The sequence below is a fragment of the Lates calcarifer genome, linkage group LG10 (genome assembly GCF_001640805.2).
Source record: "Lates calcarifer isolate ASB-BC8 linkage group LG10, TLL_Latcal_v3, whole genome shotgun sequence".
NCBI classification, from domain to species: domain Eukaryota; kingdom Metazoa; phylum Chordata; class Actinopteri; family Centropomidae; genus Lates; species Lates calcarifer.
Window position 1 is genome coordinate 10,822,153 of NC_066842.1, and position 9,284 is coordinate 10,831,436.

The 9,284-nt window shown below is 43.4% G+C and overlaps 1 protein-coding gene across 1 annotated transcript; it reads left to right on the forward strand.

Annotated features, from left to right (window-relative positions):
• The first annotated feature begins 1,581 nt into the window (after positions 1-1,581).
• pidd1 (p53-induced death domain protein 1) lies at positions 1,582-9,254 on the forward strand. Its single transcript, XM_018681991.2, has 15 exons — positions 1,582-2,733; positions 2,919-3,332; positions 3,449-3,601; positions 3,727-3,778; positions 3,886-4,087; positions 4,433-4,582; positions 4,701-4,874; positions 4,956-5,103; positions 5,191-5,326; positions 5,413-5,563; positions 5,706-5,829; positions 5,986-6,101; positions 6,659-6,766; positions 7,010-7,206; positions 7,974-9,254. The coding sequence occupies exons 1-15, from the start codon at positions 2,109-2,111 to the stop codon at positions 8,206-8,208; spliced, it is 2,985 nt and encodes a 994-aa protein (XP_018537507.1). The 5' UTR covers positions 1,582-2,108; the 3' UTR covers positions 8,209-9,254.
• Positions 9,255-9,284: the final 30 nt, after the last annotated feature.

The window sequence follows — 9,284 nt, forward strand, 5'->3', positions numbered from 1 at the left end:
GCGGTGTACTGGTTACAAAATAGTAAACGGTAGTAGGGTTTCACAAGAAATAATGATGAAATTACAAATCTCTTGCATCTGAAACACACTCAGCAACAACACTGAAATGTTTTTCTAGGACACTTCCTTGAATAAACTATTCACAGAATTAGACAACAAAATAGTTACTTTTTGTGGGCGATGATCCAGGTTCTGTTGAGGACACGATTCCTAAGAGAGCTATTGTGAAAGCAGCATCAGCCAGGGTTCATTGTCATAAAAAAGTATCACTTCTCTATCAAGTGTGTGTTGACTACTGACAGTCAAAGCTAGATTACCAACTCTCCCAGACCTCCAATGGACTGGGAACCCCCACAAAAGTCTAAGGTTCTCTGGGGTGGTTTAATTACTTGCATAATTGTACAGGAATTTGCGGCACTTAAGTACAGTATCAACTGAAGCAGGTCCTGTATTATTATCTAAACTTGTGGCCCTGTCTTTTAGAAGGGCCCTGTGTTGTTAATAATGAAGCTGCCATGTCTGCTGGACTTCATGAAAACTTGAAGGTAACTGGGTGTGAACAACTGTCCACAGGAGAGGGTTAAAAATTAGGGAAAATCACAGAGATTAACTAAAATTATTAAGTATTTAAATTATTTTTTATTTCACATGGATTCATAAAAGAGATGCCACTCTGGTTGAGCTCCAAAAAAAGTGACTCAAAGGGTGAAATGTGCCTGACCAGGAGGTGACCACTGCACTGGGAGGCTGGGAGGTTCTCTAAGGAGAATTTTGTTATTGTACCCAAATAGCTCGCTGTGCTACTGTCGGCCTTTGGCACAATATCTGAATCGAACACATTCTTTTCTCCATGATTTCATGGTTTCCACAACAGAGATGAACTTTTGACATGTCAGTGAATGGTGGAAGAAGTACTTAGATCTTTTACTTCATTACAAGTAAAAGCCTTGGCATTCATAGTTTTACCTTGGTGAAAATGCAAGTGTAGCAGCAGAGAAGTATCAAAATTAAAACTGGGCACCATTAGGTACCAGAATGGCCCTGGTTTGGGGTCATATGCTTTGTGGCCTGTAGCTGTCAGATAAAAAGTATGACATATTAACTTCTGAAATGTATGAGCAGAAACATTTGGTAGTCCACCTGATATATTAATAGAAAGAAAGTAAAAGAATAAAGTAAATAAACAAATAAGATGTTGGTTTTCACATAAGAGATAAAATATCTTATTTTAATTCAACATTTAGGTTAACTCATGATCCCAAAATAACAAGTGCTATTATGACTACTGCTGTTGGTTTACACTATTAACATTTTTATTTTATACCATTTGAAATATTTGCAGTGTGAGCCATTAACATATAATTTATACGTTATAAATGAGTTTAAAACAGCAACAAAAAAACACCACCACAATACCACATTATGAATTAGACTAAACAGCGCCACCAGATGGCCGAGCACGGACTGACAGCGAGGTCACATGTTGGCCACAACTGTCCCGCCCTGAGTTGAAACTTTGGCGGCGCTATCATCAGGGCGCTCGGTGTTGTATACAAGAATAACCGGGCGAGCGGTGCTTCTTATTTTTAAACCGATACAGACGGCTAGACTCCGCCCGTTGCGAGCCGGTGAACGATGTGAAGAAAAACGAACTAGGAGCCGTGACGCACAGGGTTTTCTTTAAAAACATTCGGGCTCAAGGAAGTAGAGCATGAAGTGGAGAAACAGGTTAAACCCGAGACTAATATTACACATTATTTCGTAAATAACACTAGATTAGCTTGGAAGCAACAATAGTAACGGAACGTAAATCTCTAACGTAGCCACAGACAGAGGCCACTAGATGTTTAATTGTTAGCTAACTTAGCTAATAAATATGATGAGCATATAACTTAGCTGTAGCTGGCTAACAGCTACTGTAACTTACACCACCCTCACTCAGCAAACATGTCTAATAATTTACTTGTACCTCTGTCTGGCTGTAATGACAACAAACCTATCCAGTCGTGTCACAAGTAACGTTACAGACACATCATGCGGAAAGAGGACAATATTGAATTAGCTGGTGACAGCTAGCCAGCTGTGTAGTGTCATTAACAGTGACTTCAATGGAGAGAGGCAGCGAGGAGGGAGCCTCTCCTGATGAAGAGGATGGAGACCAGGCAGCCAGCTGGATTATGGGGACAGACAGGTCGGAGGATGAAGAGGTGGGAGTGACAGAGTCCCATATGGACATTTTGGCTCAGAGGCTATGGAGAGGACTTGTGTACCAGGATCAGAAGGAATCAAAGAGGAGGACTGGACCAGCGATAGCTGAGGAACAAGCAGAAGTCTCAGAGCTAGAGAGGGATGAGAGCTCAGTTGCTCCCTCTGTGTCTCCCTTCAGTCTCATGGACATCTGTGGTCCCTCCATGTCAAGCCTCTCCTCCTCCTCCTCCTGCTTCAACCATCATTATACCAGTTTTTCTTCATCGTCCTCATCTTCGTCTGCCCTGTCTCTGACTCCACCCTTGCCTCCCTCTGTGGAGCTCTCAGCCGTGTTGACTGACACAAGGCTGACCCTGGATGTCTACCAGGGTGGGGCAGCTGCACTGCCGCTGCTATGGGCGTCTGTCCCCGAGCAGTTGAGGGGCCTCCAGTACCTGAGACTGGGCTCTGAGAATAAACCAGGGCTGGATGGTGCGCTGGACGTCCTACCCCATCTGACAAAGCTGCGCTCACTGGCTATTCGGGGTATTTTTCTGATTCATTTAATATAGTATCAGTTGCTTGTTGTTCTTACCAATGGAAAACCTTCACATAAAAGAGTGGATACAGTAAATATTGTGTTAATATGCTATAATTTAGGAATATTTCTGTTTTCTTCTTGCTTTGCTCCAACATTTTTGTTTCTAATTAACTTTTCTCTCTAATTGAAGGACACCGTTTTTATGACTCGCAAGGTGACCCTCTGCCTGGCCTCCTCACCACGTTGCCTGCAGCTGTTTCCTCCTCCTCTCATCTGGTGCACCTGGATCTCTCCTTCAACCAGCTCTCCTCTCTGCCATCCTGCCTGCTCAGCATTCCTTCCCTGTCCTCCTTGCTTCTCTGTCACAACCGCCTCTCGGCTTTGCCTCCCAATATAGGCCAGCTGTCCTCCCTCACCTACCTGTCCCTCCTGGGGAACGAGCTGGTCTCTCTCCCCCCGAGTCTGGGTCAGCTGAAAGCACTACAGACGCTGGATGTTTCACATAATCTCCTCCAGCATCTACCTGATGAAATTGGTTCTCTGGAGGGGCTCACTAAGCTGGAATTGTCCCACAACAAGCTGAAACTGCTACCAGAGACCATGGGTAAGGGTTGAAGGGCTGAGTAGATGTGTTCAGGAGTTACTTCATTTTGTTTGAAGTAACCAAAAGCATAAATGTAGCAGTAAAAATATGTAAACCTGCCTTCTCTTGTTGCCCAGGCACTCTCCTTTCGCTCAGGGAGCTTGTCATCTACAGCAATGACCTCCGCCTGATCCCACATTGTCTGAACAAACTGCCTCTGCTGAAAATAGATGTGCGTGACAATCCTTTGGGACAACCCCCGACCCCTCCCCCTCTCCCCCCTACACCTGGTGAGCAGAGAAAAAAGGGCTGCAAATTGATTAGTGCTCAAATCATTTTAACATTATAGCCACTGGATAATGTTTATATTCTGTAAGTATATACAGTTTTAGTTTCATTACTGTTTTCTTACCAGATCAAGCTGAAATAAAAATTCCAGAGTTGCACCTCGGATTTAATCAGCACAGGTACAGTGTTGCTCTCAGCGTGGAAATGCTCTCTTTGGTAATATTGTCAGTTAAGGCGTTTCTGAGCAGGTTAAGATTAAAGATGTTGTGCTCCTTTTGCTCCTCAGTTTCTGTGTTTCGTCTGCTGGGTGTCATGTGTTTCTCCCAGGGGGGGGTGAGCTGCTGTTCCCCCCGGGGTGCCTGGTGACAACCACAAGACTGGAGTGGACTGAGAAAAGGCCGGAAAGGAAGTGGGTGTGGTTGGAGGAGCACGACATCCTCCTGAGTCGTCCTCTGGAACTTCGTCCCCATGGAATTACATTTCTTAAGGTACATTAACTTAATTTGCCAACTCACATCTCTCGGTTGTGAAGACTGTTGTGACTGTTGTAAGCCCGCTGTGACAGAATGACTGTAACTAATAGGTAAAACACTGATTTCATAACAACACCGACAAAGTGTATTGTGGATCTGTCATGTAATAGCCAACACTGTGTCTGATCTGCTTAATAAGGTCAGCATTTGTGCAGCTACTTATTCTGTGTATTGGATTGTTGCATCTCTGTTTCAGTGGTCATAGGTTATTTTTCTTCCGTCTTGTGATTCTGTTCTTTCCTGCGATTGCATGATGTACAAGTACACTTCAAGTACACTTCAACTTTGAAACCCTAACAGCCTGTGGAGGTGTGTGTGCCATACCATCGAGCAAAAAGGAGGGAGGTGGTCATGCGGAGGTTTGACGGACAGACGTGGAGCACTCTGCCTACTGATCTAAGGAGGGGAAGCGAGGGCCATAGCAGTCACCCTGGAGGACGTCCAGCCAGGGTAAAGCACAAACCTCCCTCTTCAGGAGAATGTTATCACAGTTGGAGTCAATTTTTTTTTGGTAGTAGCAAACTGTAACATTAGTGTTGAGGAAAAAAATGACCTGTTGTACCTGTAGCTGGCGTGCTGCTCAGTGAGCCAGTTCTCCTGGTTTATGGCAGTGTCCCGTCCAGTGAAGGACAGTTGCTCTGTCACACCAGCCGGAGCCCTGCTGGTGTCCAGCTCTGACCCTGGAATCAAGCTCCACTTCCCTCCAGACTCCACCTTGCAGACCCGCAACATAACTTTACAGGTAGGCGCCATGAGTGCAGCAGCACTACAGCAACATGAAGTTCTCTGCCTCCGAGGCTTTACGTTGTCTCTCTGTCTGTAGGTGCTGCAGGTGTCTGTGTCAGAGGTACAAGCACTGTGTGGTGATCCTCAGACCAGAGTCAGCCCTCTGCTCTGCCTCTCCCAGACTCCCAACATACACTTCCTGCAGCCTGTCAAAGTTCAGATCCCTCTGCCACCTGGAGTCACAGGTACAGTATTCTGCCTTCATGTTTGTACATGTTTGTGACAGGATGTATCAGCATTGTGTTTTAAACAGTCTGTGTGTGTCTCTGCAGGCCATACAGTTGATACCACCTGTTTGCATCTGCTCCACGGAGACCCCAGTGCCCAAACCTGGACTGACATCACGTCACAAGTGTCTCTTTACGTCACTCATTTGTACGCCATTTTCTACATTACACATTTCTCCTGGTGAGTTTCTGTAAAATATTCTCACAATTAAGGTTTGATTTTGTTTTTTACATTGCATCAATGCAGCTTTGTATCAACCATTACAGGTACTGGCTGTGGTACACCACTCAGCGCTGTGTTAGTGGGGTGGTCAGGAAGGTCTATCAAAGACTAAAACAGTTTAGAGTCCAGTTCCTCGTCCTCCAGCGGAAAACTGATCCTTCACAAGTTTTGCTACAGTGTTTACCTGCTAACAAGGTCTGTAGTTCTCCTCTCTGGTGCATGTTTATTAGAAATACACAGAGGACAGTCTGTGTATCAGCATCAGCGCTGTTTGTGTCCAGCTGATTTAATGTTTATGTATAAGTGCCAAACAGTGATTGTGATGCTTCCTGACCAGGTGGAAGGCAGAGTGCGGTCTTTGTCAGAGCAGTATGATGGACCTCAGCCTTCAGACCTGTGTGACCTGCTGGAAGGAGAGCAGTTCTTTGCTGGCTTTGAGAAGGGCTTAGATATCAGCACAGGTCTGAAGTCCTCTTTGAGACTCTATCTTAAATAAACATTTTTTCCCCTTATGCTCCCTTTCCTTCCAAGGTCTTATGATGTGCTGTTGTGTAATAATTGTCCTGAAACAGCTATCTGTTTGCAGTCTTGAGATGATATTTTCCTGTTTTCTCCAGACAGACCAGACTGTGTGGAGGGAAGACTGCGGTTTGAGTTTTACTCCAGCCTGAAGAATCTGAAGGAAGTGTACATCTGTCCGGCTCAGGGTCAGAAGGGGCCAGTGAGAGGACAAGTAAGACAGACATCAGCAGAGAAGAAAGTGCAGTGGCTGAAAATGTTCTGACATATTTTCTACATGTACATATTGTACATGTATAATCAAAGTCACACTGTGATTACATAATGGTGTAAAGACAGCATGACCTCCCCCACAGTATATTACAACAAACAATAAGAACAGTTCATCCATGTGATATGTGCAGCGTGTCTAATATCTTTTTCATCTATATTGCATAATATTGTATACTGTATAAGCATAAATAATGATAAGTTAATAAGTTAAATAAACACCTTTCAAAATAATGTCACATCAAACTGCAAAATACAGCCTCAAAATGTGCTGTATAGTACAAAACACAAACAGCTGGAGTACTGGTCTCAAAAAACCCAAAGAAAGTTGAACAATTTACGTAAGGTAGTAATAATTTGTTAGTATGTACTGAATTGCATCTTTTTTGTGGTTACTCAGCATGCCAGTTCAAAATGGGAGCTGTTATTTTCTCCCACGAATCAGGTTGTAAGTATTGCTCAGGCACCACACTGACAACATGCTTTGTACCTCTGTTACAGGTATCTTTTTATAGAGGGGAGATTCCCAGCAATCTGCCCGAGGAATTGTCACGAAAGAGGAAAGGACATGACAGCCAGTGGCTCGCAACTTTACCACTAAGACTTCCTGTCAGTAGGAGTGACAGATGTTTTCTCTTTCTCTTTCTATATCTCATGTGATAACAGAGATGTGTTTGTATTTCTGGACGGTGTTTTAGTTAGAATCCATATTACTGTTTAGCATCTAAACCAGACGCCTATTTCTCCAACTGTGGTGACAAAAATAATGTGCTTGTTCGCTGCTACCCACAAATAACATCAAATCCTGAGGGAAACACTGTATATATTATCTCTCCTCTGCTTTTGTCACAGGCTCTAAACTCAGACAACAGTTACATCATGGAGGAGCTCCAATATCCTCCTCTGAACCTGGGTGACCCTGAGAGTGGCTATCTGACAGAAGCCAACCTGCTGTCCATCTCTCTTCAGATAGGACAGGACTGGCGTGTTATTGGCATCAATCTTGGCTTAAGCTACCAGGAGCTGGACCGCATCCAGTACAAGCACAGGTCGGAATGACAAACTGCATTTTTTACATGCTATCATATACTTAAACATGCGACTCTGAGATTTAAATTTAGTTCAGTTAAATGGTTATTTTATGGCCATGATGCAGTCACCGCACTGCCAAAATGTAACACTGCAGAGTCTGCCTGGCATATTTGGTTTCTGAGTTTAAGAGGTATACACATTCATATGAAAGCAGAGCTTAATCATAATGGGAAAATAAAATTAAACCTATTATAGAGCACCAACAGCACCTAGAGTAGAGTATAATGTGTGAAACTACAGCAGAGGTTCCGATATATGTACGTTTTCTGTGAGAGTGTGCACATGAGTGAGAGCGTGCACACACAAGTGTTTGCACAGCCAGAGCCTCTCAGGGAACAAAATGGAGTGAGATGTTATGTGACTGAAGGAAAAAACCCGCAGTGGGAGAGAAATGGTAGAGAATTTTGATTGTTTTAATCTGCAGTGTCAGCCATCACTGAGCCATCTGGGACACTGCAGGAGATTACACACAGACTGATGCTCATCTGGCCCTCCCCCCTGCTCCTCACGCTCAGAAAACCTCTCGTGACGCATCGCGGAGGTGGAAGAAAAATTATGCATTATGTAAAATTCTATACACACCAATGCTGTGGCTGATGGTTGTGTGTATAAGATGTCGATGTAGGAATGCATACATAATTTATCTTTCAACCCCTAGGTAGGTTACTGCTGCTGGAAGCATATAATGTAAAATTTCTTGTGTATATCTTGTTCTCTTCACCAGGGACAACCTGGGAAGCTTGGTGCTGGACATGCTGTTCCACTGGGCCCGGGGACAGAGCAACGCAGGACCCGGGGCGGTGTCGAGGCTGGTGGCCGCTATGGTAGAGAGTGGCAGGAGAGACCTTGCAGACGAGATTGAGGACATAGTGAGCATAGGGAGGAGAAAGTACTTGGAGTCACTGAGGAGAGTGGGGCTGGAAGCAGAGAGCTCCTCCCTCGGTGAAACACAGCAGTAGATGAGCCCTCGCTGGGTGCAGATGGCTGACTTAAACTTGAGTAACCTGTTTGTTTACGATACGCCCCCATCATCTCATCCTGCTGTCTAAACAACTGTCCTGGAGTGCAAAAAATCTCTCATCTTCACAATCGTGAGCCGGCCACCAGCTGGCAGCACCTTTCACATAACCTGGAGAATGCCAAGAAAAATGGATGAAGAACATGAAGATGATGGCCAGTGACTTTTTTTTTGTCTCAGTGTGCAAGACAGAGCTTATTTCTGCCAGGAAAAGAAAAAAAAAGCAATGTTTGATAAAAATGCTCATGCATTACAGTTTTAACTTACCAACTTCATATATCACAGTTTTGATTTAGTTAGGGTTATTTTTTCCTCAGTATTTGATAATTAAGTATAATTCTGGTTAATATCACCTCATAATTTTGACTTACTATCTAAAACTTTCAGCTTCATAAACCTTTTTTGTGACTTTGTATCTCATCAGTTAAAATTGTGCTCATCTCATAGCTCTGACATAGTATCTCATAATTTTGACAGTATTGTAATTGTGGCTCAGTAAGTCAAAATGATATCTTTTGATATCTAATAATTGTGACCCAGTGTCTCAAAATTGACTTTGTGACTCATCATTTTTGGCTCAGTTAAAATATTTGGCTCCATATCTCATCATTATGACTTGCTTAATACTTAATTACTAACAACAACAGAACTTATTTATTATGTTCTTCTTTATCTTTTTTCTTTTTTATCTTTTTTCATTTCTTGGCAGACACAGCCTCCATATAATTTACTTTTATTTGTCCAGGACACCGGTGAGAGGCAGAGCAAACACTGGAAGCTGTGGGACAGTCTCAGAGGTCAGAGGACAGCAAAAAGTGCATGAGGAGGCCATTTTTATGGCTGATTAAGTTTCTTCCCTGTGTGCCTTTGGTCACTGAGCAACCATTTTACCTGCAGCACAAACTCAGTGACATATCAGGGTGTTAGATTTATTTGTAATCTATGAATTTAATGTGTCTAGTGAGTAAAATGTGATACAAAGAAATATGCATGTGTCAGCTGTTTTTTTTTCACTTA

What these genes read in the sequence shown, in the direction of transcription:
- pidd1 (XM_018681991.2), top strand. Translation starts at nt 2,109, where the DNA reads ATGGAGAGAGGCAGCGAGGAGGGAGCCTCTCCTGATGAAGAGGATGGA. An exon ending in GCGCTCACTGGCTATTCGGG is followed by an intron (nt 2,734 to 2,918) that starts GTATTTTTCTGA and finishes CTCTAATTGAAG; the next exon opens with GACACCGTTTTTATGACTCG. An exon ending in CCCGCAACATAACTTTACAG is followed by an intron (nt 4,875 to 4,955) that starts GTAGGCGCCATG and finishes CTCTGTCTGTAG; the next exon opens with GTGCTGCAGGTGTCTGTGTC.